Source organism: Synchiropus splendidus, chromosome 10, assembly GCF_027744825.2.
Source record: "Synchiropus splendidus isolate RoL2022-P1 chromosome 10, RoL_Sspl_1.0, whole genome shotgun sequence".
NCBI lineage: Eukaryota > Metazoa > Chordata > Actinopteri > Syngnathiformes > Callionymidae > Synchiropus > Synchiropus splendidus.
In genome coordinates, this window is record NC_071343.1 from 17,970,139 (window position 1) to 17,986,129 (window position 15,991).

Sequence of the window (15,991 nt, forward strand, 5' to 3'; positions counted from 1 at the left end):
CTCTTGCTCTTTTCTTCCTTCAAACAACAGGTGAAATTGCCCATTGAAGCCCTGATGAAAAGACAGTCACCTTGCTCAGTTGGGCAAATATTCCAGTGTTAATGAATATGGCGGGCTTCAAAATTGAGCTTTTCTTTCATGCTTGCTGTTCTATTTACTCCAGGTCTCTTTGAATAAAAGGACGGTATTTTCTTTGATGGCAGACGTCTTTACAACAATTGAGTGACCTGAAATTACATTTATCCAAATGGGATGACCTTGAATGATCAGTGCAGACTCACGGCGAGGAGTTGAGTCTGTATCTTTCTAGTTATTTTATACTTCTACATGCTTTATTTTCTTTCCAAAAGGAGAGTAGATGTCAGGCTCCTGGTACACAGAATAGCCTTGAGTACAATGTTCCCTCATAGTTTTTCATGTGCCTGAGAAAACACACAAACTCTCTGAGCAGTCACCTGGACCACTGTGAGCATATATATATATATATATATATATATATATATATATATATAGCATCAATATTTTTGTGCGCTGAGATCATAACTATTTCAGTTGAAACCTCACATCATTTTAAAGACAAGAGCGCCACCTTCTGAGCTGTGAAAAGAGGCCCCTGTTTCATGAAGCCTCACCAGCCCATCCCTTCCTTCCCTACAAGACTTTAAAATATTTCTGTCGTCGGGCTGAAATAATTCTTACGCAAAATGCCGAAAAACAAAAGACCTCAGGGCAAGAGTATATGAACTGACGCTATGTCACTGAGCCATTACCTAAGGGTGCACTGATGTCATCTCATCCATCGCCTCACGTGCCCTGCAAAGATCTGCGGCACAATTTTACATAGCACAGACAAAAATCCACAATTTACAGAGTCAAGGAAAAGGGAAACGTGATTGATGAACACATTAAAGCATGAAAAATGGGACCACAACGCTCCGACGCCATCAGCCTGTCTTCAGGGTCAACTTGAGGTAAACTTCTTTATGTGGCGTCACCTTGACTACGAGACTTGAAGAACATAAATCAGTAAGTGGAAGTCGACGGAACCACCCTCCTCATTCGTCTCAGTCCAAACTCAATCATCGACCCCAACATTCATCACTGGATGCTCTGTTCATCATGGCATCCAGAGAGTCGCATGATGCACTGCTGGTTTTCCTGCCCGCTTCCGAAAGACTGACAGAAAAGTGGCGTACATTTGCTAGAGAACGGTGCTGATGGTGTCCAAGTCCTTGCCGATCTGAGAGCTGCTGGGCAGTGACTTGAGGTACTCCAGGTGCCTCCTGGCGTCCTCCTGATTGTGTCGGACGTAGTAGATGACGTAGGCGATCACCATGGTGAACCAGCCGAACATGGTGACAAACATGGCCACGTCGGTGGTTTTGTGGTGAAAGTTGCAAAAATTGATCCCTGAGTCCAGAACCTGGATGAGAGGCTTCCCGGCGTATTCCTCCTGCACGGCGCTGTGGCAGATCACCTGGTTCACCGTCTCGGGGTCCAACCTCAGCTCCCTCAGGACCTCCTGCAGGGTGCACTCGCAGTGCCACGGGTTGTGCGAGAGGCTGATTCTGGCCCGGAGGCGGGTGAAAGCCTCCTTGGGGACGCTCTCGATGCGATTGTTAGCAAGATTGAGAACCAGCAGACTCTCGGACAGACCCTGGAACGCTCCGACGTCAACCGTCTCGATGTCGTTGTTTGACAGGTCCAACTCCTGCAGGTAGTTGAGGTCTCGGAAGGCGTGCCTGGGGATGTGAGTAATGTGGTTGAATGCCAAAAGCAGCACAGCGGTATCCCTCGGGAGGTCTGGCGGGATCGCCTCCAAATTGCGCGACATACACTGAACCATCTTCATGCCATTCTTTTCAATACAGTGGCAGCTTAAGGGACAAGTCATCACCGGCGTCAGCGCCACCACACAGGTCCAGACCCACAGCAGGCCTGAACCACTGGCCATCAGAGGTCTTTTGGGCAAACCTGAGCACCGTTTCATATTCAGCGCCAGGCCTCAGGTCCGCTCCGGCAGTCAGTATCACATGATTCTCAAATCAAAGGCTGACTGGCCGAAAACTGTCAAGAAACCCCAAGGGAGCTGCATCCAATTACATCTCGCAAATAGTGTATGAAAGAATATCCCATAATGTTGCGGCATATTGGGGCAGGAACAAAGTAGTCTTTAAACGTTGCCACTCTCCAGTCTGCATGCGATGATTCACTGTGGCGAGAACAAGAAAAGAAGAGTTGATCCGAGAGAAAAACACACCATGTGCTCACAGACCATCAATCCTGCCGACCACAACTTGCCAATTCGAGTCTTTCCCCGAGATGCCCTGTCCTCCCATCGTCAGCAGGATCAACAGTGCTGCCTCAAAGTTCAGACATCCAGTAATGTCATTTCAGAGGAAAATCAATTTCTCTCTTGGAAAGTTTTCAGATTGTGGCATTTTGTTTAAATTGATCTGAAAAGCATCACTGTGCTCTGAGAATGTTGCAGGTCAGGGCCGCCCCTCATTTCACTTCAAATCTCAGAGTATTAGAATCGTATCTGATCAGTGCTGGTGCTCTACATCCTGGCTGCAGGCGCGCTTTAAATAAAGGACGTCATCGTGCGGTTCCATGGAGGTAGTGCTCACCACACTCTTGAGATTCAGCATAGCTTCTCATTGTGTTTCTCAAGTATTTATTTCTCAAGTACATATCAACTGTTTTGTCTGAAATATGTTGTCATATAGTTTGAACCTCTTCTATGGTTTCATTGGAGGTTATACTTTTGACACGTTGGTTTACCTGTCTGCGTTCAAAATAACTTGAAAAGTTTTGAATGAAGTTTTCAGGAAATTCATGACATGTTACAAGGAACACATTATTCAAATTCTGGAGTGATGATCACTGCCTGGAACCAGGATTTTTTTTTAAAGGATTCTTTCACATTGGGACCTAAGTGCTGGGCCGTGGACTGAAGCAGCTTGGCGGAGGTTTGATCTCACTGGGTGTTTTCTTTTTATTTGCATATACAGTATTTTTTTTTACTTACTTAAAATTACTTTATTTTATAGGTATTTATTATATAGATTTTTATAGATTTTATATATCATTGTATATTTATATGTTGTGTTTAGAGCACGTTACGGACAGAATTTCCCTCGGGATTAATAAAGTTTTCTGATTCAGATGAAATCACATTTGAACTGATTTTCTTTCCAAAAAGGGGCTGAATAATTTGCTTTTTTTTTTTTTTTTTACAAACATATTTCCTCAAAACGTACAATGCTATTTAGCAAAAGCATAAGTGCTTAAGTGACTGCATTCTCCACAATTCTGATCTCATTTAGTACGAATGTTATTGAATTATTTCGCATGTGAAAACTCAAACCTGAGGTAGAAATTGTGAACAGTGTGTGCTACTTTTTTCTCGCGGTCTGAGCCTTGCAGCTTGTACAACAGCGCGACTAATAATATGGATTTTTACTGGCTGAAATCAGATTACATCAGAGGCGATGGAATCGATGAAGTCAGAGGCTTTTTATTTACCCTGAAAGCCCTCAAAATGTGCTGCTCTTGCCCACGTGTCCACAGCTCCGTCAACCAAGTTGATCTCCAGGAGGTCTGGAATCGAGAAGCTGCCGCTGAGACCAGCAGTGGTGTTGGAAGTTTGGGCACGCGGGCGAAAACAGCGCATTGAGGGCTCTGATGTGAATAACAAACCGTTTTTAAGCCAGTGCACCACTGACGTGTCCACAGCGCAGACAGCACCACTGAACCTGCAGCTTATATACCGGTACGCCTCATGTTTGAACAAGATCTATTTTCTTTTTTTAAATTAGTGGGTGCAGCTTATATTCTGGTGCGCCCTATAGTCTGGAAATTACGGTAACCATAGCAATGTGTTCTCTCATGAGTGTGTCCCGTTGAGATAACATTAAAATGCTTTCTTACAGATGACACATTGCAAAAAAATAAATCAAATCTAATAAAAAATAATCTGACTCTCTCTTTTCTTCCCCCCAACAATTGTTTTTCCCCTTTGAAAAGAGACCATAAAAATATTTTTTTTAAATATTTTGCCTTTGTTTTATTTCACATATTTGTCATATCAAAAATGAATTATCACACAATGAATGTCTTGTTTAATAGTAATCAATTCTTGCTTGTCATTTCTCATTCCTTTCTTCCAAGGAGGCAGCACAGACAGTAGCCACAGGCTTCGAGATTCCCTCCATGTGTTGTACAGAAGGGTCACCACTCCAGGACCGGAGGGCTGCCGAGTAGAGACTGCCCTCATGACACTGGAGTGGGTTACACAGTACTACACACCTTCACAAACACCTGCACACAGCGTTACCTGTTGGTCAACTTCCCCTACACAGTTATCTAAAGATAGTCTTGGTTTTCACTCATATGGAACCTTCATTCATGAATATCCCGACCAGTATGTTATGTATTTGGAAACTATAGTGAGAGGTCAATTGAAACTGAAACTGAATCAGAAGTATTTAACAGAAGCAAAGGACATAACTTTCTCTTACTTACCTCCTGAACTGAAGAAGCGATTCACCGTCCAGACCCAGCAGAGCTGCAAGTGCAGAGGAATCCTTGTTTCTTTTCAGAGTGATCACAGTCAGGGTTCAAACTGGTCGCACAATGCAGAATGATGAGGATGCTGAAGCTGCCGCGAAGGAGTGAACCGCAACTGGAGGGAGGCTGGAGCGCGAGCGCTGCCTCTGTGCTGCTGCTCCACCCCCATCTGTCTGTGTGTCACACTGAGCTGTCTGTCTCTCCCCAATTCTGCCTGTTTCTCTTCTTCTGTCTCACCTTCTGGGCGATCGAAACTCCTCAACCAGCATCAGGTGTGTGTCTTTTTGTGTATGGGTCAGTAGATCTGTGCCCCATGAGAAGAGGGGTGTTCTGTGAGGGTGAGAGAGCGTCAGTCTGGACGGCTGAACATGAATCCAAGAGCTCAAATATCTCTTCAGCTGCACAGTTGATGGAAGCAGAAGAATATTTTTGTTTTGCACCTCATACTAAATGGCCAACTGCTCTTTGTGGCTATTGAGTATTCAAACTGGCTGATGCTGGGTTAAATTATTATTATTATTATTGTTATGAAGAGGACATTTTTCTCTGTCTTAGCTGTCAGGAAGAGCCACAGGAGGGGAAACGTTGGATTCATTTGAAGAGCACATCCACATGCAACATGAAAGGATGCCAATCACCAATATGCTACGCCTCCAGGGGGCGCACATAAAATGATAATCGAGCTCATTGAACATATTACATGTCAAATTGTTCAGCCAGTTCAGAACAAAACTGGCCGCCTTAACAGCAGTGGTGAGAAGCCATACAAGTGAATGAGAACTGAACGTCACAAAAACTGGATCAACCTTCTATGTTCCACAGTTTCTGAACTGGTGTGGATTTTTCTTTTGTCCTTTATGAATATTTATTGAAAACTATCTGCAAAGAGCATGAGAGTACAAGTCCACAAGTTGAAACTCTCACTGAGGAAATCTCAGCGAGCATACACTTAAATCCACTGGGCAGTAGGGTTAGACAACATTGAAGATAACATACAAGAAGGTAGCAGTAACCTTGCACATCTGTGAGTAACTCAGTCTGCACTCTTCTGAAACCAAGGAGAAATGTTACTACCAAAAACAATGAGGCAGCCTTCTCCTGCAACTTCCCATTAGTCTGAACAGTAACAAGAATTTTTTCATCACAGCACCAATCCTGAAAACCTCATGAAAGTCACAGAACTGAAGTCATGATGTCGACCTCTGGAGGTGACAGGAGCCCTAGTTTTGGACGAAAAAAATATATATTTCATACCACATGGCTTTTACCCAAAGTCAGTTTCCTTGATTTTGGGGGATAAAACTCCTAAAATATGAAAAAGTTCTCCTCCTCTGGTGGTGCTCTGGCCTCCAGAAGCCAGCTCAGCACCACAGTATTCACCACCTCCCCTTCTCCACCTGTGGGACGCAGCTCCAGCCTCACAAACAGGAAGCTCAGCAGAAGACAGTACAGAAATATGTCAGCAGAAATGCTCAGACCTCTTAGTTCCTTCCTCTACAGTCACACAGCCTTCAACACATGCTTGGAAACTGAATGACTCACTTCAGTGGGATTTTGTCTGAGGCATCACGCGATAGTAAATAATGATGCAGCATGTTTTTGTCATTAAGGACATTCAGACGGTGTGTGGTGTAAGATCCACAGACAACTACTACCAGCTCCTCTCACGCTGTCCTCCTGCTTATCTGTCTCCCCGTCTCGACCGCCCTATCTGCCCTTCTCTCCGTCTGAGTGAATTTTGGTTTTGTCTGCGAGTTGCCATCTGTCTTTCCTCTTCTTCCCTCTTCCTTCTATTCTCCCCTGTCCTGTCCCCTCTGTCTCCACGCTTGCTCTGTCCGCCCAGCACGAGCTGGCCTTGTTATCTCCCATCTCCTACGGAACAATCAAACAAATCGTTCATTCATCGTCTCGCGCTTATCCTGGTCGCAGGGCGCTGGAGGCAATCACAGCTGATATCGGCCAGAAGCAGAGCACAGGCTGGGCATGAGGGGACGGTCTGTCACAAGACACACAGAGAGGGACGGACACCTGCTCTTTCACACCGCGGGGCAGTTCGTTTGCTGGTCCAGAGACGTGCTGGTTTCTGATGGAAACCAGTGGCTGTAGTTTATATGTGGTGGAAGCCCTGTTGTACACTTATTTGTAAAGTCTCAGTTTCCTATCAGAAAGACTGCAACAAACCCGTCATTAACAGGTTACATGTGAACAAAAAATGTTTTGATTGTAAGTGGCGAACTTCCTTTGCCTGGATATCTCGCCGGTGTAGCCGGGGAAATGCAGGAGCGGAGAACAGTGCGATTCCCGCACTGGAATGTCACCAAACATCTGTGGTTTCTGTCATGTCCGCTCTTTAATCTGTCTGGTTTCATCTATTGTATTTCCTCCGCGTCCCTTCCTGTGCTTTTATTTTGTGATTCTCTGTCGTTTCCATTTCCTGTCTTCCCTCCACCTTCACAGGCATACACAGGTGGCGCTCATCTACGAATCTTCCTTCCATGGATATATTCCTCCTGACGCCAGCTACGTGTGCCAGATGGTAATGTTTTGTCTCCACTAAGGTAACTCTCTCAAGACTTCCATGTTCTTGCTCTTATCCCTGACCATCTCTAAATTCTTTGCGCGCTTGAATTCCCATTCAGCCGTAACTTTCCTTCCTCATTCTTCTTTGTTCCACTCTCACTTCTCTCCTATCATTCAGTCCGCATGTGAGCAGTTTTCCTAGTCTCACTTTTTAGTTATATTATTCCGTGAAGTTTAACCCTCGTGTGCGTGCGTGTAGTCACCACCGCCGAGCGCTTTCAGTTTGTTACCACCGTGTTGAGTTTAACTCGGGTTCCCTGTGTGTCTATATTATTTATAACATCTTTGATGATATTGTATAATTTAATTTCGTCTCCCGAGTCTTCTGTCGACCAACACTGACTGCATGTGGGTCCATCCACCCGCCATCATGCCAGTTTCATTGCTCTGAAGTTAGTTTGCCCATAAAAATCCATATATGTTTAAGCCACATGCTACCCAGAGCGAGAAAAGAGTAGTGGTTAGTCGGGAAATGATAGTATGAGCGTCCAATCGCAGGGCACGTACAAGTCACATTCAACATGAGGCCAGCTAGAAGGCCTCGCTGAAAAACAACACCGGGATATAATTTGACATGAGTATGATTATTATATATACTATATATAATATATAGTTTTGGAAAATACATAAAAAAATGAAATTCACTTTTGTCATAAATAAGCTCATGATTTCTGGTTATGTCAGGGCCAGCAGAGAAGGCCTTGCTGGCCCTGATGGTCCGCCACTGCTTGCCCTGTATTTATTTTATGCATATTTTTCAATACCTTCATAAGCATTGGGGAACACACTCAAGGCAGGAGATATGATCGCAACCTCGCAATACTGTTTCATGATACCTCATCATAGTTTAAACCACTATTTCATAAAAAAAACGATGACCATTTTTAAACTGAGCGCGCCACCTTCTGAGCTCTAAAAGTGAAAAAATTATTATGAAGCACCAAGGAGAGTTATTGATCAGGGTCGCACAGAGGGATGAATCCTTCAAAACACTCCTGGATCCTGAAAAAAATAGTGTTAAAGTATGTTATAACATCCTGTAAATTGAAATGACATCTATTCATCTGTTGTGGAGTTATTCTCCTCATACAATGGCACGCAGATTGAATATCTAATCCTTACATGACTAGTACAAATGGCTGTAGCTACTTGTACTAGTGTACTACTAGGTCTACTTTCAACTGTAAGTATGGCAGCTCAAAGTTCGGGATGCTGTTTTTCTGTGCTGCAGCAAGCATTATTGTGTTGCACAGGGTTGTTTAGAAGTTGCCTTCTAGGACCATATTCGATCAGATCAACTCTATTTTGTATCTCTCCAAACTAATCATATATCAAACACATGAATATTGGTTTATTTATGGACTTTTCTCCTACACATTCCCTCAACCAATGATCTATTGAGAAGGTTCTAACCAATTCAAATCAAACACATTTCTATACCCAAGCATGTATCAATAAAAACTACTCCTGTGGTAAGAAACATATCAGTAATTCCAAACAGAGAGGTCTTAAAGTATGATGTATTTTGCATAAACTAGGGCTTTTTTGGGTTAATTCGCTCATGCAGTCTAAGGCCAAGTAAACACAAAATGACAGTCGGAGGGGTGGCGGTGGGTGGTTCTCCAGTTTTCAACCAGGTTAACTCCTGATATTCTTATCTCTTGTGTGGTTTTCCCATTAGAGAATCTTGTGGTGTGAGGCGTGTTTAGAGTAAATTTGTCCCGATAATCGGCTCTGAAAACATGTGAAACTAAATGGCTCACATGTTCAGTATTTAAGATCATGTTTCACGTCACAGTTCAAGACACTCCTGACTTGGACTGTGACATAAAATGGAATGTAGCTAGTCAAGACGCAATCAGACTGAGAAACACGGAAGCAAGGGCAAGTCTACAAAGGTACTGATTTGATAACAATAAGGTTTTTAATCCTTAGAGAGGAACAAGCAAATGTCACGCTCACCTGGTCCATTCCTTCAAGCGTCAGGGCGGCGTTGGTGACTCTTCTTTCTATTCTGCGTGCAGCAGTGAAACATGGCCACCACCATCATGTCCACTTCCATGTTGCGTGTGATGTTTTCCACTTCCTGCTTCTTCTCTCTTGGCTGGGAGGATGAGCTTCTAGATGATGGTGGTGGACCAGAATCTTGTCGGGGAGCACCACAGATACGAGGATAAACAGCAGGCTCCTCTGTTTTGACGTGGCTCAATTTTCTGGAAACTGTCCTTTGGCCCTTTTCCACTTACATACATCCACATTACTTTAAGCCTCAGCAGGGTAAAGTCATGTTCTGAGAGAATTTTCCAGGCCTGAACCCAGTATAGCGCGACAGATTTCAGTTGATAATCAGCTCTCAAAACCAAAGATGCTTCAAAATTCAATTCAATAACCAGCAATAATGCGGCTCATGAAATAAAGAGTGTTGCTTTCATGAGCTGTTTGCATGTGGAATATCCTGGAAACTTCCAACAGGCAGGATTGAAAGGCATTAGAGAACTCTCCTTGTTCTTATGAGAGATGTGCCACGTCTCCTCTGAAGCTCCACAACACATGGATGAACGTCCTCGCTGCCTCCTTCCGACAGGATGAGCAGACTTTGTTAATTGGGAGCTGCACTGTCCCCAAAGTCATTTGGCAGGAGAAATATTCTCTCCATGTTTATGAGGATTTTATAAGAGAGGTTTTGAGTGTGAAACATGACACGCGAGGTCAGACCCAGTGTTCTGTTATTGGCTGCACCTGACCCTGCATTCTGTGGAGCATTTAGCTTTCAACTCCCAGTTGACCCGATGAGTGCAAACAGTATAGACAGATTCCACGCGCTGTGTGAGCAGTGGGAGAGAAAATGGAGGCTTACATTCGTCCTCTAAGAATAACTGCTGATTTATGATGTGCTTCAGTGTGGCAATACGGCCGAGGAAAATGACCACTGAAGGATTCAAATGCAGATGCACTGGAGCACTTGTGGTTATCAATGTGTTCCTTAACACGCATTTAGCGCTTTAACTGTGAAACACTGCTGAGATTGGTTTTATGTGACACATTAGCAGCAACAGAAAATGATTAATGTAACATAATTTGAGACACTATTTTTTTTTTTTAGGACGTATGCTTCAGATGGCCCACTTCCTGGTCCATCGTGTGGTGGCCCATTTATGACGCAGTCTTCTGACGTATCTGAACCCTTCTGAAGGGGCTGCAGAACTGTTAACAGCAAACTGAAAACAGTGCTAAATAATGCGTACATTCATTCAGAATTACTATGATAAAGATGACACAGTACTGCAGGATCTGTTTACTGAGTATGCATAAGCGTGACTTGACTCTCATGATCATTTCACATAAATACTTGATATTGGTTATGTGAGAAATGTTTTGTAGTTACTAAAGTTTGCAGCCCAATATCCAAAGGGCCACCATGGAGACATTCTTGTGGTAGTGCTTCTCTTTGTCAAGTGGGCTCAATTCTGTGCATTCTGTCCGGCCCTCGGGAACTATAAAAAGTTCAGTTCAGAAATTAAATTCTAAACTATTTTAAAGTACACCAAGAACTACAAAATGTTGCTCTTGCACATGTTAGCAAGGGGGGATTGTGAGATTGTAATTGTCAGAGTGTCTTTGTGAGTCAGTGATGAAGAAGGGCAGGTTGTGTGTTTTGATGCTAACCACAGAGAAGCCTAGACTTCAATATTCAAAGACTATGGTTTACTGTTTTGAATTAAATGGCTCTGACCAACCTCAACATGGTTCTGGAACTAGTGCTGTTCTGGACCCTCAGAAGCTCTCTGCGTTCCATCTAACCAGGCCGTACCTGGCCAGCAGTTCACACACCAGGTCGACGTGTTCTATTGAATACAGCACACCCATCAATGATGTCATGGTTCTTGAGCTCAACCCGTCTTTTTAGGGTTCCGGCCGAGATCCAACTGTCCAGGTTTCATACCAGTATAAACCAGCGATATTTCAGGCGACGACTGATGACGTCTGATCCGTTCATATGTTTTAAATTCACATTAAAAAAAGAGCAGAACCCATCAGATGCAACTCACTGTTGATGTTTGGGGTATGATACACAGTATATACAAAATTGTAAATGAAACATTTTTGGTCACAGAGGGCTACTTTTCTGTAAAAGACGCAGAAACAAAGTCACCTATGCATGTACAGTTAAAAAAAAAAATATTGTTAATGTTGTTCATTTTTGCTTTTCATCATAGTATTAGTATGCTTATATGTTGCATATTGTGTATTGTATTTAATATTATGACAATTTTTTTTTTCAAAACACTTGAGCACATCACATGCCATACTTCAGAACGCTTTAATGTGAATATGCTTTGTCTGTATGGTCAATACAAACCTTGTTGTAAATAGTTTGGCAACATGACTTGATGTCACCGGAGAAGCAGCACGCTGTGGACAAGCTTCGAAATATTTTCTCTTCATTTCTACCCCTGACGTCAAGGCCTCATAGTCAACCCCTTATTTGAGCCACAGGAAAGTTCTTAGTTTGTACTTAGCAATGTGATGAATTGAATTTGCTTTCAGATGTTCATGTTGACCAAGACGTGCTCCATTTCACTATTCTTTACAGCAGTATTATTGAGTCACGGCAGGATTGTGCGAGTCCATTCCCAGCTGCATGGAGTCCTCTGATGGGCGCCAAATTTCATTACATACACAAGGCCTGATCTCTCCCGGCATCGCTGACTTTTAGCAGGTGATTTTTTTTTTCTTCTCTTTAAACAATGTTGCTTTCTATTCATGGCGTAACTAGTGGTTTGAGCTCCATGTTTAATTCATAAGAGGGCATGTGATGGTACTTTAGTGAAGGAAATGGTTCCCTTTGAAAGTGTGGTGGAGCTTGTTAATGGTCGGGAGCCATCCGTGCTGGTGGATGAACCAGAAACCCCTCTGACAGTGTGCTGGCAGTGAGTCATCACTCGGGAAGCCAAGCAGCTTCTGGCAGGAAGAGCCATTAAATTCCTCACATTCACAGTTTATTGGCTTTGACTGGCGCGCTGTTATTTTAATAACTCTCCCGAATATTGGACACGCCTTCCCATTACAGTGCACCCAGTTTAGACACACAAAGGACGAAGGCGGCACAAATTACAGTTATATTAAATTTGACGCTGAAATATGTGTGTTGAACACCTTCACATAACAAAAGTCACGATTGTTGTGGATGGCAGCGTCTGCTGAGAGCGTGAGTGAAAAACAGGCATGTTTTACTGCACCACTGTTTCAAATCGGCGAGGATTTCTTGCAGAGAAACACGCGGCACCATGTCAAGTTGGAGCGGAGAGAAACGAACAGACAGGAAATCTGCGGGTGAAAAGTGACGTGAATCCGGGAACATTCCATAATAAAAGACAATGAGTTGACATTAGTTGCATTTCACGGTGAAAGAGCAAAGTAAACATGAGGTCAAAACCGCCGAGCGTGATCGACAACAGAGCTTTTTTTCTTCACAACTTGACAGCATGGATGACGAAACATCCATTTTGGAGGTCAGGCCCATACTATATGACACTTATCACAAACACTATAAAGACAATGTTAGAAAAGAAAGAGTCTGTGAGTTTGGACTGGCCAAATTCATACCGCACATTTGACAATGCTCGCTTGACGGAGTGGAGAACAACTGCTCCGCTCCTCGTGTCACGTGTGGCAGTCGCGATCTGACTTTTTAAAAACGTTTACATGAGTAAATGGAACTTCAAATGAAATATTTGATGGCACTTGCTACCACACATGAAAGAGTTACATGAGCAAAAGACAACATTTTTACCAAGCGGCTGACATGTTCCGTGCTGTCATTCAGTCCAAGAAGTAGCTCAGACTCATTCCAAAAGGTTGTTTATGAACATTCCATGACAAATAAATACAAGCTGTACATGTTATCCAGTCACAATGCAGTTTCATCAGCAAACCAGGAAGTAGGACATGTGCATAGTAAACAACCTGCTTAACATATGTGGTGTTTTGCTAATATAAATGTTTCACTGGTGCTAGATAGTACCATCGAATCCTTTCGATCCATGGAATCCAATATTTTGCAGCAGTAGAATTTGTTCTAAGGGCACTTTGTTGTAGTTTTATTTTATCGAGAGAACATGTTTAATTTTGCAGTCATTGGCCAGTCAGTTCATGAGGGGGATAAAGTTTGACGACAAACTGAAGTTTATTTAGTTTTATATTACACATTTTGAAGCATCAGTGACATAAATATGTTTTCATGATTTTGGAATGGTTTTGCCATTTGAAGCATGACTGCAACAGAACATCAGCCATAAATAAAATGGTGAAAACTATTGGCATTGTAGATCTTTCAGTCTTTTGGTTTGCTTACCTCATTTTTGGTTTTCAATTTCAGCCAGAAGTTTTTATTTCATTGCGTCCTGAATGTACGGAGCCTCAGACCTGACATGGTAAAAATAGAAATTAAAGAGTCCCCACGAAACAAGTAAAATGTACGCACGAAATACGAATGTGTGGGGCTGCTGTACCTACCACCACATCTAGCCCCTGCATTAGCATATGAGGTTGCACTGTTATATACTAAATAATAAATGGAACTTCTACTTCTCACAACCTTGTTGTTCTTTCTGCTATATTGTATACATTGTTATCCTTCATGTCTAATAGCACATATGTGTTTTTTTGGACCGCAGTTCAGCAGTGTGGCACCTGTAGCTGACAGAACTGTTTCAAAATATATTTAGAAAAATTCAGATTGATTTCTTGTTTCCTTAACTAGTCAATAATATAATCAGTGCATTGGAGGCATATAATTTATCGTCCATAATAATAATAATAATCCACAATGTTCTGACTTTCTAAACCCTCCAGCAGAAAGAGTGTTGAAGCAAATGGAATCCCAGATCAGTGCGCAAGCTCTCATTGTCATTTTTACCACGTCAGGTGTGTTGCTCCGTATGAATGTGAATGTCAGGCGTTTGTCAGTCAGAGAACCTCAGAGGCACCATCACATCCTTCCTCCTGGAGTCTTGAAGACCACCAAGAACGCAATCATGGCTGCTGACCTGTGTCCCACCTAATCTCTGACAGCCACTGCTATTGACATCCAGTAATTACTCTGTCAACAGCTGAATGCAACAGGCTGTGGCCACTAAGGAAAACCCGAATTATTGATTCAAGTTATTTGAATATATAAGAGCAGTCAGTGGCGACCATCCCCGACCATCGCCTATCGATTGCTGGTTATCCGGCGTGAGATTTGAGTAGTCGGAAGTGAGCAGGCGGGCGGACGTCAGCCTCCCTGGAATACTTGGTCCTGTTGGTTTGGCTGTTGGTCCAGGGAGACTTGGGAGACAATATAGCTGGTAAACACGGAAGGGAGAGGAGCTCTGCACATATTTCCCTCCGGAGTTTGGCCACACTTGGAAGGTCTTCCGATGTTGAACGGATGATTGCCAACACGCATGGATGAAGCGTTTGGGGGCGTCCACTGGACAGCCATTACAAAATGAGTTTTTTTCTTCCGACTACACACGGTTCTGGTGGGGCTCTTCTGCAGGGGTATCAATCAAAACCAACTCACACTATAGAGACACGTGGGATGTCTGTTAGGGCCAGTCTCAAAACACAACATGGACCTGTTGCTCTGTCTTCTTCATGTGTCTCGGCATCCCAGCGGAACCAGGGAGCTCCAGTTGCTGATACTAAAGGACAAGCTTTCCTTTTCACATGTCTTGACTCGAGAGCTGATCCGCTTTGGATTCATGCCCCTATTAAAATTCAGGCTTGGACGTGAATTCAGATTATGCAGACACGCATTTTGTATAAATACAGTGTTTATCAATGAGGTACGTCTTCAAAATGTCATCCCTCATCTTTCATTTTCCTAATACTATGGTGGACGCGCTTAAACATTCCTTCCATGTACCGATCTATTATGCCTCCTTTTATCCACCCACCTGTCCGTCAGTCCACTCATTTATCACCCATTTATTTCTACCCATCTTTTCATGCACTCACCATCCACTATCCATCATCCTCCCATCATTCTTTACAGTCCCATACCTCCATTCATTTGTGCAACAAATTGTCTGTTCGTCGTCTTTAACATATATCGTGTCCATCCTCGACAGCCTGTCTTTAGTCACAGTGTTCAAAGTTTGTCTCAGTCCACATTTGTTAGTGCTCAACTGTGTTGGGCAAGTTTCTTTAAGTTTGTAACTTAGTTACAGTTACTTGTTACCTCATTCAAAAGTAACTTGCTTACTTCAAGTTACTCATTCCTTTCAAAGTAACTAGTTACTAGCAAAACTAACTGTATATTATAGCAGAGTTCATACCTAACCATCTTAGAACAGTGACGGTCATCAGGCTGGGTCGACTGCTAAACTACAACGCCGGGTAATAAAGGCAATCTATATTGATCTATGAGCCCTGACCCACTTCAAGTGCAATGCTATTACAAAGTCGCCACTTAGTGCAATGGCACCGAGAGCGCAAGTGAACGAATGACAATATTCAAACTTTTGATCGGCATATTTATTGCAATCATTCAGATTAGAAACTGCACTTTTAGCAGTGCAAAAAAAGAAAAACTCTTTACAGAACACTCAGTAGTAGCAGGAACAACCAATAGTGCAAAAGCGATGCCGATGATCATCTCAACAGCAACACAACTGGAAACATCAACTGCAGTGACAACTCCATCCGTCATCCACAACATTCCTCGCTGCTGCTAGTATGTTCGACTGCTTCTGAGATAAAGAATGTGACACAGGCGCTCCGAACTGCTGTTTGGCTGCAGTGTCTTCTCCTGTGGCGTCAGACTAGCGAAACTTTGCAGCGTCTGCTTCGG

The 15,991-nt window shown here is 43.1% G+C and overlaps 1 protein-coding gene across 1 annotated transcript; it reads right to left on the reverse strand.

Annotated features, from left to right (window-relative positions):
• Positions 1-537: 537 nt before the first annotated feature.
• LOC128766117 (leucine-rich repeat-containing protein 3-like) lies at positions 538-1,961 on the reverse strand. Its single transcript, XM_053877511.1, has one exon. The coding sequence runs from the start codon at positions 1,952-1,954 to the stop codon at positions 1,202-1,204; it is 753 nt and encodes a 250-aa protein (XP_053733486.1). The 5' UTR covers positions 1,955-1,961; the 3' UTR covers positions 538-1,201.
• Positions 1,962-15,991: the final 14,030 nt, after the last annotated feature.